This window comes from Thunnus maccoyii, chromosome 12 (assembly GCF_910596095.1).
Source record: "Thunnus maccoyii chromosome 12, fThuMac1.1, whole genome shotgun sequence".
Taxonomy (NCBI): domain Eukaryota; kingdom Metazoa; phylum Chordata; class Actinopteri; order Scombriformes; family Scombridae; genus Thunnus; species Thunnus maccoyii.
This window is the reverse complement of record NC_056544.1, coordinates 1,977,582-1,996,248: the sequence shown is the minus strand read 5'-3', so window position 1 is coordinate 1,996,248 and position 18,667 is coordinate 1,977,582. Positions and strand designations below refer to the sequence as shown.

General features: G+C 39.2%; 1 protein-coding gene across 1 annotated transcript; it reads left to right on the top strand.

Annotated features, from left to right (window-relative positions):
* The first annotated feature begins 8,019 nt into the window (after window positions 1–8,019).
* Window positions 8,020–15,054, top strand: LOC121908876 (cytochrome P450 7A1). Its single transcript, XM_042429165.1, has 8 exons — window positions 8,020–8,102; window positions 9,870–10,110; window positions 10,241–10,450; window positions 10,663–10,857; window positions 10,998–11,197; window positions 12,741–12,871; window positions 13,063–13,241; window positions 13,373–15,054. The coding sequence occupies exons 1-8, from the start codon at window positions 8,020–8,022 to the stop codon at window positions 13,673–13,675; spliced, it is 1,542 nt and encodes a 513-aa protein (XP_042285099.1). The 3' UTR covers window positions 13,676–15,054.
* Window positions 15,055–18,667: the final 3,613 nt, after the last annotated feature.

Here is an 18,667-nt window from a genome sequence, read left to right as displayed (position 1 = left end):
ATCAGTATGAACAGGAGGAATGATTACAGCAAGAAAAACCTATTTCAATGTTCACTAGGGCACCTTACTGGTGTTTTAACACAGACTTGAAAAATGATGAACCTGTCCTTTAAGTGGTCAGACTTTCTTCATGGTATGCATTTATATCATTTTGTTCAGTGACCCCTCTGAAACTAGAATACATCAACAAAATATGCTTACTTTTCAAAAGTACAGAGTAATGTGTCCTGTGCCTGCGTTTTCCCACACCTACACAGTTTGGATAACTGCTGTGCCACAGAGGGACTCTTTGGGCCTAATACACTTCAAGCAAGTGCTGGATGGCTAAATAACTACAACTAATTTCACAACTCAACATTTGCTCTTCCAAATGGTTGAGAAAACATTTAAAGGGGAAAGAGGAAATGAGAGTTAAAGAGGTCAAAGTTATTGCTTTTCACAAGACACTGGCATCAACCCTGAACATAATTAAGTCAGTTGCAGTTACTCACTACAACTGACATTTGCAACTCAGTGAATTCACAGGCTTGGTGAAAAATCCATGGGTGAACAAATAAGGTAGAATAATAATTGGACTCCTCACAGTATGTGTCATCTGTCCAGGTGCTGTGCTAATAAAAGGGTATTGTGCTTCTCTGCTGCAGAGTAAGGTCAGCAGGAAGTTAACAGCCTGAGGCTGACAGGGCTGACAGGCTTACAGTGCAATCAAAAAGTTAGCTCATACATCTGCTGCAGCAGGACAGCAGTAATAATTATGTGGTAAATGTAATAGACGTGTGATGATGATATGTTAAGTGAGATATAGTAATTTAGGAGCATTAAAAAAATTGCAGACAAGGCAGTCTCCTTCATTATATAATACTGCAAAAACTGTATTTTGCAAGTTTTACTTTTATTTATCCAGGTTTTCAGATATGCATCTGTACCCCAATACAATGGATGTGAGGTCTGTTTCCACAGACCTCACAAACAATTTCTTTGGTAGAAAATAGTCACTATAAAACAGCATATTCTATGGAATGCATTTACCTCAGTGTGAACAACATAAATAGTAAGACACACTAATCTAACCTATTAGACACGCTGCCTATCGTATTAAACTAATTTAGTATTGCACTTCTATAACACTGTCAGACTCATGATCAAGGATCAAAATTGATGCAGCAGAACCAGAGATATCATCTTTTTTCTTCCACACATTCTTCTTCCTTTTAAAAACCTGGTGCCTAGATTACCCAAAATGCACCTCAATCGCAGACAGTTTGGATCAGATATTCAGGTTGGTCATGCTAGTGGCAGCTAATGTAGCCTGAAGCCGCTAGCCGCTCAAAGATGAGGAGCAGGCTACCGAGGTCTGGTAATCTCCCTTCTTTCTAACTCCACACCCCCAGATTTTTTTACTCCTCAGACTTGCAGTCTTCAACCCCAACTGCTGCTGACTCAAGTGACATCACTTGAGGCAATTTATCAAAAGGCTTTATACTGTTTTTTTTTTTCATATATGCAGTGGTACTCCCCAAAACCTGGAAACACTTTGATGTGGAAAATCTGTAGAATGCCCCTTTAGGGTCTGTATAACCTTGGATATTTCAATATGTAATAGATGCAAAATTGTAGAGAAGAGTGAAAGCAAAACTCAACATCCATGAAAGGTGTTTTGTGACTCTACCAGCTCTGTGAGGGTCAACTTAGGTGCTTTGAGCTAACTGACCTGATGATAATGCTAGAATAAAAGTCTGGGTATCACCAAAGTTATTACCACTCATCCTTAGGGGAATGTTGAACCAAATTTTGTGGCATTTAATCCAATAGTTGATGATATATTTTACTCAAAAGCAAAAATAGTGGTGTTAGAGGAAAAGTCAGTAGATCACTAAAGTAGGATTTATTCTCTGGGGACCATGATATCTGCACTACATCTAATGTCAGTTCATTTTGTTGAGGCCCCGGGACCAATCCCTTGGGGATGCCACAAGACAAAGCAGCAGTGTCTGACACAAGTGCACCCACAGAGACTGAGAACAGCCTATCAGTGAGATAGGAGGAGAACCACTCCAGTGCAGTCCCAGAAATGCCCACCAGGTGTTTTAGCCTGTGGATTAATATGTGGTGGTCAACAGTATGGAATGCAAATGCCAATGCAGATGCCAAAGGTCCAATAAAACCAAAATCGAGCACTCTCCAGCATCTGCAGCCATTAGGATATCATTTGAAACCTTAAGGAGAGCCGTTTAAGTGGAGTGTAATTTACAAAAACTAGATTGAATTTGTCAAACACCCTGTGCAAATCCAGTGTCCAACAAATAGCTTTTCAACAACCATTTCTAAAATTTTGGAGAAGAAAGGGAGTTTAGAAATAGGCCTATAGTTCTCTGGCAGGGAGGGTTCCAGGTTTGTTTTCTTCAACAAATGTTGAACAATAGCCTGCTTAAAATAGCAGGGGACAAACCCTGATAAGAAAGAGTGGTTTATAATATTAAATAAGCTGGGACTGATGAATTTAAAAACCTTTAAGAACAGAGAGGTTGGTAGAACATCTAGTGGGCTTGAAGAGGATTTTATTTTTCCTAATGAGGCTGTAACATCATCTATAGAGACTGGACAAAACACATCCAAGATGGATTCGTTAGAGGAACCACTAGTGAGTGGACTGGATGAGGGTCAGATGTTTGCCCTAACATTTACAACCTTATCTATAAAATAATTAAGAATATTATTGCAGTCACTGTTAGAGAAAATTGGCAAATTCGGAGCGCGTAGAGAAACAATATTGTTTATTCTATCAAACAGGACTTTAGGATTTCTCTTGCTGGAAGATATTATATTAGAGAAATAAGATCTCTCAGCCTTCACCACGTCATTGTGGGTAGCCATAAGGTCTTTGTGTACTTCAAACTCCTCTCTGGGTTGTTTCATTTATCCATGGGGATGAACTTGTGGATGTGATCTTTCTAAGCTTGAAAGGAACTACTTTATCCAGCACCAAGGAGCAGTGATTGTTAAATGATGGAACAAAAGTCTTCACATTGCCATCCTTTAAAACAATATTACTGTTAAACATCATAGAAAAATGAACAGAGACTATAATTTAAAACAAATATCAAATAAAATATATATGTGGTCACTCACAAATAGGAGTCTGCTGAAACACCCTGGTCCATGGGCCAGTGTGGGGATAGGACAAGAAATAAAAACAAACTTTCCACAACAACTTAAAAAGTTAAAAAGGTTGTTAAAATCTTTTTTTTGTCAGCTCAGACTGCTGTCAAGCTGCATCATTTGTCCCCCCATGATTGACTACTTGTTTGGCAGAAAACAGGGGTCAGCGCAGCAGCCCCGGGAGCTTATCCAGGATATTAGGGATCTCTGGAGCTAACAGCATAATCTTTAGCCATTAGCTGCACAGCAGCACAGAACTTGAAGCTCTTTGATTGGATCTTTCTTACTGAAATGCACCTGTGGGTACACAGGCTTGGGCCAAGTACATATAATATAACCTTTATGGCAGTTCATTTTTTGCACTGATGATTCAGCCAGAGTTTCATGTCTATCCAAGCTGTAGAAGAGCTCTAACTGTAATAAACTAACATTATGTATGGATAAAAATGAATGGGACTTTTACTTCCAGAACCAGGGGCACCCAAAACAGGTCCTCCCAAAGTCATGATGTCATGTCAAGATTCAAGATTCAAGATTCAAAAGATTTTATTTGTCACATATGCATATAAGTACATATAATGAAATGTTGTGTCAATTCCCAGGTAGTGCACAATGCAAGTACAAGAAATTATAAAAACTAAGCTAATATTTACAAAATCTATACCTATATATCTGTGAATGAAAGAGCCAACAACAAAACAATAAAAACAATAAAACTATTGACAACATAGCAGTTGTAAACAAAATATACAAAATATAGATTGATAAGATTGATAGTGTAAAAGCGCTTTAGGCGTAGTAGGCGAAGACTAGAAAGGCGCTATATATGTGCAGTATTATAACTAATAAGGAGGAGCTGTTCCCATACCAGGCATCAGGATGCCCTGCACTGCAGCAGAGTAAAAGGATAGCGGACCTTTTTGTGAGACCTTGAATTTCTTCAGCTGTCTGAAGTGATACAGGTGCTGTCTTGCCTTTGCTATCACAGTATATGTGTAGTCCATGTTAAGTCCTTGGTAATATGCACACAGAGGTACTTAAAACTGCTCACCCTTTCCACTGATTGGAGTCCCACTGATTTGCAGTGGGGTGTAAGATCTCTGTCGTTTCCTGGCATAGTCCACAATCAGTTCTTTGGTTTTACTGACATTCAGTGAGAGGTGGTTGACCTGGCACCGCTGCGACAGGCCTGCCACCTCCTCCAGATAGGCTGCTTCATCATCGCTTGAAACCGGCCCACTACGACTGGGTCAGCAAATTTTATGATGGTGTTCGAGCTTTGTTTGGCTATGCAGTCTTGTGAGTATAAGGAGTACAGCAGAGGGCTCAGCACATTACCTTGGAGCCCCCAAATGCTGAGGTGAGAGGGTTGGAGGTGTGTCTGCCCACTGTGACCACCTGAGATTGAGAAAATCCAGGATCCAGGTGAACACAGGGATGTTTAGACCCAGGTTAGTCAGTTTACTGGCCAGCCTGGATGGGGAAATAGTGTTGAACACTGAGCTATGAACAGCAATTCAGCATAGTCCCCTCCACTGTAGTCAAGGTGGTAGAGTGTGGTGTGCAGAGATGGCACCATGCTTGGATTGGTTTGGGTGGTAGGCAAATTGCAGGGGGTCTAAGGTGGGTGGTAGAGAGGAGCAGATGTAGTCCTTTACTAACCTCTAAAAGCACTTCATGGCCACTGAGGTGTGGGCAACTGGGCAGTAGTTATTCAAGCAGGCAGGGGAGGCAATCTTTGGCACAGGGACAATTGTGGTCCACTTGAAGCATGCGGGGCCACGGACTGGACCAGAAAGTTGGTTGTGAACATTGGAGCTGGGACATCAGCACAGGACTTGTCTAGCTGTCTAGCTCCTTCTCTGCAAAAATGTATTTAAAAGTTTATCTGAATCTAATATGAAGCTTCAGCTGTCCAAATGAGTCAAATCAAGTAGATATCTTTCAACATTACAGTCTTTTTAGTGCCAAAGTCCATCTTTATGTTACTATACTTCCACTGCAGCTCAACAGGGAAACACTGTTAGAAGAAGCACAAAGAGGGAATTTGATGCCAAAAAGACTGTAAATGTTGCAGTAATCCACTTGATTTGACTAACTCAGACTGCTGAAGTCTCATATTAGATATCAGATCAACTTTTAAATGCTGCACTAAATGACTGTGTGGACACTCTGTGGATTTTGGCCACCATCACTTACGTTGAAAGCACATTTGAAGGGAATCTCTTAAAAGCCAGTATGAACAGGAGGAATGATTACAGCAAGGAAAGCCTCTTTGAGTGTTCATATGGACACCTGACTGTCGTTTTAAGACACACTTGAAAAGTTTGTTCCAGATAGCAATAAAGCATAAAACCTGAATGCTGCCTCTCTATGTTTAGTTTTGACTCTGGTGACAGAAAGCAGACCTCTCCCAGATGACCTGAGAGGTCTGGAGGGTTCATAACGTAGCAGCAGCAGATCAGAAATGTATTTTGGAACTAAACCATTCAGTGCTTTATAAACCAACAGTAGTATTTTAAAATCAATTATTTACACAATTATATACACAAGCTGGGGCTTGATCAACCCCCACTGGGTCGCCTGGGGTAGGGTGTTTGATTGTTGAAAGACCCGAAACACCCAGTGACCCCAGGCAACATTACTGATGATGTGTCCAGGTGCATTACAAGATGATGTAAGTCACAAGCTCAGTTCTTACCCTGCTGTGTGAAGATGAGAGGTTATCCAGGTCATCAGAGGGAAATCCAGGGTCCTGCAAAAGCAAATCATTTCTCCAATTGCACTTTTTGGTTAATGGGGAGGTTTGTTGCTAGCTCTCCCTTTTGCAGATGTCCATGGCTGTGTCCTACTAAGAACAGGGGTTGAGGAGGTGCTCTGCCTGGATGACAATATAGGCCAGCCAGTCACATCACAAATTTCAGGGTGCTGTGCTCTGCCTGTTACTTGTCCTCACATTTCCCAGGGAAATGATTTACTCTTAGGCTTTGCTCCAAGAGACTTCCAGGGAGGACTACCACTTACATATTTATCACCCAGTACATAGCCCTCCTGTTTTTTGGTAGTCTTGTTGGTGCTAAACTGTGTGTTAGCATAATCTTGTCCACTGTTTTGAATCCATGGTAAAGTGGTGTCGTTACCACATAGTCCATTCACTTCCATGTTAACTTCTAACCAGTGAAGTTTGGTTTCCAGCACTGCAATCTTAAACTTCTTTAGAAGTTTGTGGTAGTCATTTGTGGAGAAGAGGGCTATCCTGCTGCTAATCAGCTTTAGTGAAGTGCCACGTTTCCAGTCACTGCAGTACGGGCTTGTGCTGTTGCTAGGCCCAGGCCTACTATATCTACAAAAAAAATGCTGTCCCAGTCATGTATAACTATCCAGGAGCTGCTGTTCATAGTTTTTCTCACAGAAGAAAAACAAGAATATCAGCAGAAAATGCGGAAATGAGAGAGAGAAGAGAGGAAGAAGTGAAGAGCAGAAGTGAGAGCAAGCAGCAATTTTTGTAGCTTCCTTTTCTTTGTGATCATAGAATTGATAGAGCCCCAAGTGGTTAATTTATTACCACTCTCACTCCCCCACCAGCCTTCTGACATCTATCAAAATTTGCCTATGATGATAATGCTGTAATGTAATGTGTTATCGTTGTATTGTTCTATCGTTTAATGCTCTCATTCTAGATGAACTAGATTTCATCTCCCCTGGCACAACTGCAAGTCTTAACAGGTCACACTTACACACGGTGTAAGAACGGTGCTAGCAATGTACATTCCTGCTCTTGCTCATGCCTCCATACACACATACACACAAACACAAACACACAGAAAACAGGAGCAAAGCAAAGACCTTGAATGTATTTACCAACCCAGATGCACTATCACTGTGCAGTCCTTCAGGTAACACTGTCCATGGACTCCAGTCAAGGCCATCACATGCACACACACACACACACACACACACACTCACATACACACATACATACACATCGCTTGGAATTCTGTTTCCTAGAGAAATCCCTGTGAAATTACAGGCTTACAGATTAGACTTCTCTCGTGGATTTCAAATGAAATTCACAAGAGGACACCCTTTAATTTGTTTGTTCTGTGACAAAATGACTTGAAATGAAATGATTTGAAAGAGTGTCTGGAATCAAAACAATGCTTTCTATAACACTTAAAGACTATTCTATTTATGTTTATGCAAATTTACACACATGATTTTTTTTATTTTATTTTTTCATGAGAAATGATCTGAATTTTTTCCTTTCCTGCTCAGTTTTCACAATCATAGTTGCAGGTTGTAAATCACCACCAGAATATGTAGAAATTATCATCAGCCGACAAATGTTGACCACAGATCTAAATCATCACCTTCCCATTTCTTCCAAAAAAACCAAGCAGTTATCTGAAACAACGTCATTGCAGATGGGTTAATTTATGACTCTTTTGTTGCACAACAAATCATGAAAAAAAAGAAAGACGCTTTTCTCCCTTGCAGCTTGTCTCTCCAGTGCAGTGACATCACTCCAACCCTTGGCTGAAGTAGCTATAAAAACCTGCCACGCGCTACATGTCATCACACTGGCTTAAACACTGCTCACAGTCACAGGTTGCTTGCACATTTTGCAGCAACAGATAGTGTCACTTTGCATTTACTATGTCTGGGTTGGAAAACTCTAGGAATCTGAAACAGCATCTTTGAGACATCTTTTATTCTTTAGACTGATTTTTATGAGACAGGTAACTGTTAGTTAATCACAGGCCTGTCAGTGTGATCTGTGTGGAGCCTCAGATCAGTGTTAGTGAGCCTCCTGCTGTGTTGGATCTTCCTCTCATCACCATTATCAACATCATCATCACCATGATAATAAGCATCGCTCTGATTTGGGCAGTGCTGGTTGGATTCTGCTGCCTTCTGTGGCTCGCTGTGGGGACACGACGCAGGTAAGACTATAGAGTTCATCTGTAAACAGAATTGTACTGTGTGCAGCATTTCTTTTTTAAGCAGCTGTGTTTTACCTTCACCGCATGTCTATAACAATAATAAAAAACTCCTGATGCACATTAAATTGAGCTCTGACGTAGTTTTTTTCCAGGAAAACAATAACACTATGTATGATGCATGTGGCTAATTATGTAACTACTCCACAATGACAGAAATATGCATGTAGCGTGTACTGAACAAACAAAAGCTTTTGTAAAGATGACACAATTTGTTTGGTATGCTGTTGATTGACAAACATTGTTACCAGTGTGCTGTCAGTGTTAGCTGCTGTTGTCAAACCTTTTGTCAGGACTTGCTGACCATGTGTATTCAGAATGAAGATTTAACTGACTTCTTTTTTTTTTTAAATGATGATGATACTTCTTAGTTGGATTAACACAATTAGAAGTTTCTAATATAAATGTATATGCTATGAAGAATTATCTGGTTTACAAGTGTGTTATACCGGTCTGGTATGTAACTATAATAACAACTGTAACTGGTTTGCAATGTTTTGGAAATGTTATGGTTGTTGGGAGGAACATGGAAACTTCAGAGCCCATTGATAAGGACTGAATGAGTTTTAATGAATATGGGTATCATCAACTTTTGTCATTAGAAAAAAAAAGATGTATCCTGGTTTTCTTTGTTAGGAATGTGTGTTTTAAAATATTATTCTTATATCTATTTTGTGGTTGTTGGTATTTTTTGGCATTTTATGCCTTGAGATGCAACCAAAAATGAGTGTCAAGAGATGGGGAATGACATGCAACAAAGATCCTACAGTGGAATTGAACCCTGGATGTTATGATTACATGGTCAGCAACCTTAAATCCAATGCTACCAGGGTGCCCCAATCTTACTTCACAGTCATTTAGTAAACCCCAGTTTGCTCTTTAGAATAACAAGGCATCACTGTCTTGAGAAAACCATGTACTAATAATAATACCATTTATTTGTATAGCACTTTTTAAAACAGTGTTAAAAAGTTCTTCATAAAAACAGACAAACAAAAAAAGAGAGTAAAAATAATTAGTACAAAGTAGTAAATGTTAAGTATCAAAAGTTAAGAAGCAAAGTTAAGAGTGACGTGACATTGCACATAAAAACCAATTAAACACCAACCACCATGTATCCATATGTCAATATTTGGTCATTTCTAGGTTTTCAGATAAAATTTATAAATACAAATAAATCTCACATCTTTGCTAAAACTAATGATTATAATAAAACTAATTTTAAAAAATTGGTTTTAAAACTTTAAAATCTATTTACCTGAATTATTTACAAACAAGAATATTTTTGTGGTTTCATGAAAAATGCACATTGTCGAATTACACTGGGAAGTGAAAAAAAGTAAAAGCTTCTGTGAGGTAGCTATTGTTCCTATGAATATGTGTTTTTGGGGCATTTTTGGTCTTTAATGGAGAGATAATAGTGGAGAAGCAGACAGGAAACAAGGGGAAAGAGTGAGTTATGACATGCAACAAAGGTCCCAAGCTGGAGTCGAATGGTTTGTTGTTGTTCCAGTTACCAGGGCACACCAAGAGTTATTATTTTTGATTAAATATATAGTAATTGTGAATACCAACCCCTGTCGAAACAACCCACTAAGCCCTGTTATAGAAAACATGTTGACCTTCCGTCACAGGCCATTGGTTTTGACTTTGACTTTGTCACTTTCACACTACCTGATTTCCTCCTATCCCCTCCATTAATGTCCACAGGCAGCCTGGTGAGCCTGCAGTTGAAAGTGGCTTCATCCCCTATCTGGGTTGTGCTCTGCAGTTCGGGGCCAACCCTCTCCAGTTCCTCCGCAGCCGGCAGAAGAAGTATGGCCACATTTTCACCTGCAAGATTGCAGGCCAGTACATCCACTTCCTGTGTGACCCCTTCTCTTACCACTCAGTCATCAGACAGGGCAGACACCTGGACTGGAGAAAGTTCCATTTTGCTACATCTGTTAAGGTGAATTTATTTGATTTGTGTTTTATCATTCATGTAATGTGTTTAGTTATATCTCTTGTTTCACACAGCGCTTTAGTGTGTCATCAGTGAATTCTTCGATGTCCTAACCCTTCCTTTATTCCCCCACTAGGCATTTGGCCATGATAGCTTCGATCCTCGCCATGGCCACACCACAGAAAATCTCCACCAGACCTTTCTGAAGACCCTGCAGGGTGAGGCACTGCCCTCCCTGATAGAGACCATGATGGGGCACCTCCAGGACGTCATGCTAAGGTCGGACACGCTCAGCCCCAGCAAGGACCACTGGGAAGTGGAAGGAATCTTTGCTTTCTGCTACAAGGTCAGGAAATAAAAGGGGTAGTTTGTTATCTGGGTCCTGCAGTGGATAGTTGACACTATGTCTGTATTAGATTGTGGGAAGATTTAGTGTATTCAAGTTTGAGCATTGTGTACTCTGTGTGTATCTCTATAGCCTACATCATTTGGATTTCGATTCCAAAGAAACATTTTCAACAGACCTGACTTTCTTCCATCTATTGTGTTGTCCTCCAGGTGATGTTTGAGTCTGGCTACCTGACACTGTTTGGTAAGGAGTTTGGCGAGGATAAATGTCACGCTCGGCAGGCAGCTCAGAAAGCCTTGGTGCTCAATGCTTTGGAGAACTTCAAGGAGTTTGATAAGATCTTCCCAGCGTTGGTGGCTGGCCTTCCCATTCATGTCTTCAAGAGCGCCTACAGTGCAAGAGAGGTTAGTGGGCTTCTCCTACACACACACTCGTATCATGAGATGAAATGACAAAATAAACCCCCTGTGGTGGTAGCTTTGCTTAACACAGGGACATGAAAAAGAGAAACCCATGTATATGAATGTTTTTTGTACCTATCTAGAACCTAGCAAAGACCATGAATGCTGAAAATCTGTCCAAGAGGGAGAATGTGTCTGATCTAATCTCAATGAGGATAATCCTGAATGATTCCTTATCTACCTTCAATGACGTGAGCAAGGCCAGGACCCACGTCGCACTGCTCTGGGCTTCACAGGCTAACACCCTGCCGGCTACCTTCTGGAGTCTTTTTTATATGATCAGGTATGCTTATAGTTTGCTTTTTATTTACTGTGTGGCCTCTCAAGATATGAAGCAGAAGGTAGCCACAATAGATGTCTGAACTATGGTATCTGGTTCATTCCTATGTGATCTGTGACTATGATTTAGCCAGTTAAACAGGCAGGGAATGGGATTGTAAACTCCAACTCTGACTGTGGCTGGGATCTAACAAACAGTCAGTTGACTCAGTTCATCTGCTGCACAAATTGAACATACAGGACTAATTTGATAATTTGCCATGTAATCTGGGGTAAATCAAGAACTTGTAAAACTAAAGGCAGACAGGTTTACAACTTTTAGCTACTCATAATTGATCACTGCAAAAGAGAAGCTTTCGATGTTTGGAAGACCTTAACAGTTGCCAGGACAGCTGAGAAAATTCAGTAATGAGGGAAACAATAACAAAAGAAAACATTTGCAGTCTCTAACAGTGCTTTACTGTCTGATTGCCAGCACAATGTTAACAAATCACAAATTGAGCCAAGCTCGTGTCAGTTGTCAGGTGTCATAAATTAAAACCTTGAGAACACAGCTCTTGGCCTTTGGCTAGGGTAGCTAATGTTACTGGCTGAAAATTAGTCATATAAATTATACTTATACAAATTATAGTTTTGTAGACATTCCTACAGACTAGCCGCTGTAGCTAAACATGATGTGCACACCAACAATCAGCTTAGTTTGGCCAGCAGTACCATGTAAGGTCAACATGAGTTGCTTTGCCAAATTAGCCGGCTATTTAGCCAGCTAGATACCTAGCTAACATTGCTTTTCTATCAAACCACTCAGAATAACTCAACTCAGAGCAATGTACAGCAAGTTACTCTACAGTAGAGACTAGTGCTAATTGGACAGCAGCTGTAGAAGCATAACTTAGGAAACAAATCCACCAAAATATTGAAGAAATATCCTTTGGCACACCTTGTCTAAATCTTATCCATCAGCCCTTACCCTTTGTACTGTGCAGCCAGAATTGTTGCATCATACTACTAAATATTCATCAGTTTCAGACAGTTGATTGTGGATCTCTTACGCCTTTCTCCCCATGCAGCTGAGGTAGATAGAAGATTGTTGGGATAGAAAGTAGTCGTGTGCAATGTGGAGCAGATCAGCAGAGTTGTATTATGGTTTTGTAACAAGTCTGAACATGAAGGCATCTCAGCTGCATCTTCTTTGTGTGAGTGTAGCGCATATGGGAAGGTAGAGTGGAACTATGCTAGGCTGGTGTGCCATGATTTTATATCATTTTATTCAGGTGTTACAACCAATTTTAAATGTATAAACATAAACAGTGCAGTCAGAAAGTGGACATTCGCATGATTTTCATTCTACATCTGCACCAAGTGTCACAGTTACAATCGATCAAGTAAACTCCACCGCAGGAAACTGGACAAACAGAGATAATGCAATGAAATTGCCCATTACAAGATATGTTATCATATATCAGTAAATAATGTCAATATAGCACATCCCTAACAGTGACAGTAACATGACTAAGAAACTGAGAGACTCCTGTATCTGTTTTCAGGAGTCCAGATGCTATGAAAGCAGCTCGTGAGGAGGTGCAGAAAATTCTGGAGGACTCAGGCCTGACAGTTGACCCCAGTGACCCCAGACTCAACCTGACCAGAGATCAGCTGGACAACATGCCTGTTTTGGGTAAGATTAGTGGAAAATAGAAGTTACTCCTACAATAAGTAAATGCTAAATTTAGCTCAGACATACAACAAGCCACAGTCGTTTATGCACTGAATTTTTCACTTGATGTGCAGGTATAAATGTTTGATTTTAAATGTAAACAATAATTATTTTTAACCTGATTTCTTAATTTTTGTCCTCTCTCATTACAGACAGTATCATAAAGGAAGCAATGAGGCTTTCCAGCGCTTCCATGAACGTGCGTATTGCCAAGGAGGACTTTTTGCTTCACCTTGATAACCAGGAAGCTTACCGTATAAGGAAGGATGATGTCATTGCCCTGTATCCACCCATGCTGCACTACGATCCAGAGATCTATGAGGACCCCTATGTAAGAAGCATGATAAGTTAAAGAATAATACAGTAATAGCATTAACAAAAAAAAGTCAAAGAATACCAATTAAGGTAGAGCAATCATTAATAATCCCCCCCTCCCCCCCCCTCCCCTCCTCTTCACCACAGGAGTATAAATTTGACCGGTTCCTGGATGACAAGGGTCAGGAGAAAACCACCTTCCACCGCAGTGGCCGCCGTCTGCGCTACTTCTACATGCCGTTTGGCTCTGGGGTCACTAAATGCCCCGGCAGATTTTTCGCCATCTATGAGATCAAGCAGTTCCTCACTCTGGTGCTGGCGTACTTTGACATGGAACTACTGGAACCTGCCATCAAAGTTCCACCTCTTGACCAGTCCCGTGCTGGCCTGGGAATCCTCCAGCCAACATATGATGTAGATTTCAGGTACAAACTGAAATCAGACTTCTAGGCTCTGTGTTTGTCCTGCAGAGTGACTGTTGTACATATTGTACATAGTGTATATTTAACAATGTTCATGTTGAAGCCTTGCTATGTAAATAGACTGAACTGTATATTTTTCGTTGCTTATTATGCTTTAATTTGCTGCTTGAGAATATGTATTCTGCACATGTGGTTGACATTTGTCTTCAATGTATTTCTAATAGTGTTGTGCCGAACACTTCTGTCTCTGTTGGACCAGTCATACGGCATTTCAGAGTAAAAGTGCAGAGTAGCATCTTCAATTCCTGTGGAAAGACAGACCTAGAACCATACAAATTTATGTTATTTAACATGAAATAGTTTATTGCATAATTGGGCCCTTTACAAAAAATCTTGTCATTACATTACTGCCAACTGTTTTTCAGTTGAGTATTTGGACCTGATTGATATAAATACATTTCACTATATCAGTAAATATGTCTTTTAATTATATTTTTAATAAAAACAGTCCTCACTGTGATTGATTCAGACAGGGCCATAGCCAGTATTTCAGAAATACTGAGATCATTAGTCCAGCCCTATTTTCTGTCTCTGTACTTCCTACACAGCATATTGAAAACTCTGTAAATCCATAAGCTCATCTGTTATGCTCTTTTTGGTACACTGTCATTTCACTTCAGCTCATCAATTTTGTGAAGTATAAATGCTGAGGTTAACATGACTAAGCTCTTTTCTTAATCAATGGATGTATTTCTGTAATCACTATCATTTGAATTCATCATGTAATAGTAGACCTTGGAGTTTGCTCTCTCTGGGTGCCTCCCTCTCATACAATGTTGTCAGTTAACATTTCACTGGAGACGTATCTGATTGTTGGCCAGTGCCGACCCTTATATCAGCGTACATCTGCCTTCTCAGTATCGTTATTACTAGATAAGCTGCTTCACAATAAGATACATTGTGGCTGGTTTAATGGTGTGAAGTGCATTTGCATACTGCAGGATAGTGCGCACAGAACTACAACTTTATAAGAAGATACCATTCTTAATACAGATCTATTAAAAAAATGAAGGAATGCTCTTTTGCACAAGTCCATGTGATATTTCTGCTGCAGCAGGATAGCTGGCTTTACTCTAATGAAGTTATTGAAAAGACTGTTAACACTCTTGACTCTCATACTGTGAATTACATAATAATCACACACAGCAGATGGATATGGACCTTCACTTTAAGAACTTGTGGAAGGTCATCCAGTTATTGATATTACTGTTTTCACATGAAAACCCAACTCCACATCAATATTTACATGTCTTCACCTTCCACGTGACTAGTTTTACTTGCTCTGTGAGTGGAGGGGATGTGGTTCCCTCCCCTGTGGTTCTTCACCAAACAGAAGTGCAACCCACGTGCGGGTGTTGACGTGTATGTGCTGTGCAAACAGATAATAAATCAATACGTTTGTATAACTGTCTGTGTGCTGTGTTCTGATGTTTCTACTTGTTGAAATCAGTGCCAATACAGAAGCAAAGCTTTCTCTTCTAAGAATTTCGACATACACACACACACACACACACACACACACACACACACACATACACACACATGCATTGTATTTTACATTTTGCACTCAAATCTTTGCTCCCCATTGGCTCCTCCAGTTCAGGAAACACAACTTATTACAATATATGATATTAATAATACATATTTTTATCTATAAGATACAATTTGAAGAGAGAAATCTTTCAGATCATTTCAGCTCTTATTTTGAAACACTAAAAAGGGCTATCTTCAGTATGTACGTATGTAACTTTGGTCACATGACAGGTGGGCAGATATGAAATGTGACCAAAATCTCCAGACAAAATCTAGTAAGTGGACCTTGAATCGAAATTTATCTATCTATCTATTTATTTATTTATTTATTGTCAAATTAAAAGTCTTATTTAGGACAATGTACTTTTAACTACTAGCTAATTAAAAACTAAACTAAACAAAGAAGTGTTAATGTTTACATGGGTACATCTTGAACATTGTACAACATTGCACAGACATTTCATGGCCGACACTGGTGTGCACACAAACATGCAACACAAATCTTGTGTATAAAACAGACAGTACTGTGCAAAGTTTTAGGCGCCTGAGATGTGTAGATTCTTATCCATAATGCAACACAATCAAGGAGGCATCTGATTGATGGGACAAATTTATTCTGCAGCATGACAACAAGCCCAAACAGAACAGAACTATCTTCATCAACAAGAAGTACAAGGAGTCCTGCAACAGATGGTATCGCCAGCACAGAGTCCTGATCGCAACATCATGGAGTCAGTCTGGAATTACATGAAGAGACAGAAGCAGCTGAGACGCCGAAATCCACAGAAGAACTTCTCCAAGACGCAGGAACAACCAACCTGCCAAGTACCTGAAAAACTATGTGCAGGTGTGCCGAGGAGAAGTGCTGCTGTTTTAAAGACAAAGCTGCTCACAGCAGATACTGATTTACTTTAAGTTTCTTCTGTTTACTGCACTTTGTATGAAGATAATTGATAAATAAAAACTATTCATAACATCATTTTTGAAAGCATCCTAACTTTACCTTTAGAGCCTAAAACATTTACACAGTACCGTGTATGACTTTTCTTTTTTTCTGAAGAGAAATATAGCTAAACACTGTGGGGCACTGATGTTCATCAAGCAAACACTTCAGTCAACACTCAAAAGAAAAAAAAATATACAAAGTCTATCCTTTGGGAGAACCTTATCTTGACTAAAGTTTAACATATTATTGCTTTTGCATATGCTTTTACTTATTTCTCCAGTATTGTTAATGGTCAATAAAAGTCCACTTGGCTTACAGGAGAGAGGGGGGTATGATGTTTTTTTCTGCTTTCGAAGTAGGGCACAAATAAATAACTTAACACAGGTTGAAAATCCTGTTTGTGGTGTAACCTCCATTACTGCCTGCTGCAGGCTATATTCACACCCTGTGCAGTGTCGTGTTCACAATGCTTTACGCAATGCTGCAGTACACACAGATGGGTGTGGTCACAGGTACAACAGACTGCCCCTGATGACCTTTTTACTCATAGTGCTGAAATTCTTTTCCTCATTATCATGTACTCTGGATTTTTTTTAACAGCATCCAGGTGACAACAAATATATTTATGAGACCTCTCTGTGATGGAGAAGATGGGGAAAAACAGTATAGTGTTATGATCCAGAGGAAATACATATACAGTAAATACACAAATATTCTTTGTATGGTTGCTTCATTTTGAACTGTCAAACCTGGTAACCGTGACTTTTTGTATTTTGTCAAACTAATTTTCTCTAAAAAAAAAAGCTCAGGTGCAGCCTGTACCTGTGTTTTATGTGTTGATCAATCACACACTTTGAAGTCAGTCATGACACGTACCCTGAATTCCTTCAGGAAACATCTCAAGACTTATCTTGTCATCTCATATTTAAATTGTTTTTTGTTGACTTGCCTATTTTATTGAATCTTACCGTTATTGTATTTTAAATTGTTTGCAACTTGTAATCTGTAATATTTTAAACAGATGGAATGCAATATTATGTTGTGTTTAACTTGCATCCTATATATGAAGGGTGCATGTAAGTAAAGTGCATTATTAATATTATTATTATTATTATTCATGCTCACAGACTGATAACCTCTAATATACCTATTAATTTACCAATTTGTAATAAACTGTAAGTAATACACTGCAAAGGGAAAAATATTTAGGATTAAAGGTTACGTTCACAATTTTTCAAATGTGTCTTAAAACAGTCAAGTGTCCATATGAACAATGAAAGAGGTTTTTCCTCGCTGTAATCATTTCTCCTGTTCATACTGGCTATTAAAAGATCCCCTTCCAATGTGCTTTCAGTGTAACCAATGGGGGACAAAATCCACAGTGTGTCCACACAGTCATCTTGTGCAAAAGTTTATCTGAAGTTTAATGAGGCTTCAACAGTCTGTCTTACCAAGTAGATATATGCCACATGACACACAGGAGGAATGATTATGGTAAGAAAAACCTGTTTCAATGTTCATTTGGGCTCCTGACTGTTGTGTTAAGACAGACTTGAAAAGCTGTAAACCTGTCCTTTAAGAATTGGAATCACAAAAATTGTAAAAATACAACAAGACATAGGTTATCCCTTCCTGCATGCTGCACATAACAGTCTATGTATAATTTAGACACTGTGTAAGTTTTATTTGATTATTAATGTAGACTTTATATGTGATAACAGGTCAGGGATGGATGTATTTGGCCTCCAGCATTTGTACAATTGCTAAAATGCAATGGTGTCCATTATGTACAGCATATAAAATTTTATAGTATTTTCATCATTTTTCTGACGCCATTAATTAATTAATTATATGCTTTCATTTTACATTACCTAAAAAACATCTTTACAAAATTAGAATAGAAAAGTTCTTAACTAAACAATATCCGCTCACATTTTGCTGAATGTTTATCAATCTGTTGCGTCACTTTAGCTATCCTTGCGGACAGATTCTCATATGACTTGTTCTCTAATGGGCTCCAAACAATGCTGATATTTAGGGTCAAATACTGAAGCTGTGTGTTGGGAAATTTTTAAAAAATGCATTATTTATTGTAATCAGATAGAAAATGGTGGCATGGGTTTGGATTAAATATGAGGAAGGGCATTTTTGAAAATGTTTCTGTGTTTGTGTGTAACGTCAATTCAAGGTCCACTTGCAAGCTTTTTCTCCATTTTAAACAGCATCTTCATAACCAGACAGTCATAACCAAACACAAATACTCCACTCATGCAGTTGAATCTCATGCTATGAAAAAGTTAGTTAGTAGAGATTACTTTGTGTCACATTCTGATCCCTAAAGCAAGAATAAACTTCTATGCTCATGAAAATACACACATTCCAAAGCCTTTTATTCATATGTAGCTAGAAAGCTAATTTGCAAAATCAAAGTATCATCTGACTTTTGACCAGCGTGGAAACCTGGCAACCACTAAGCCACAA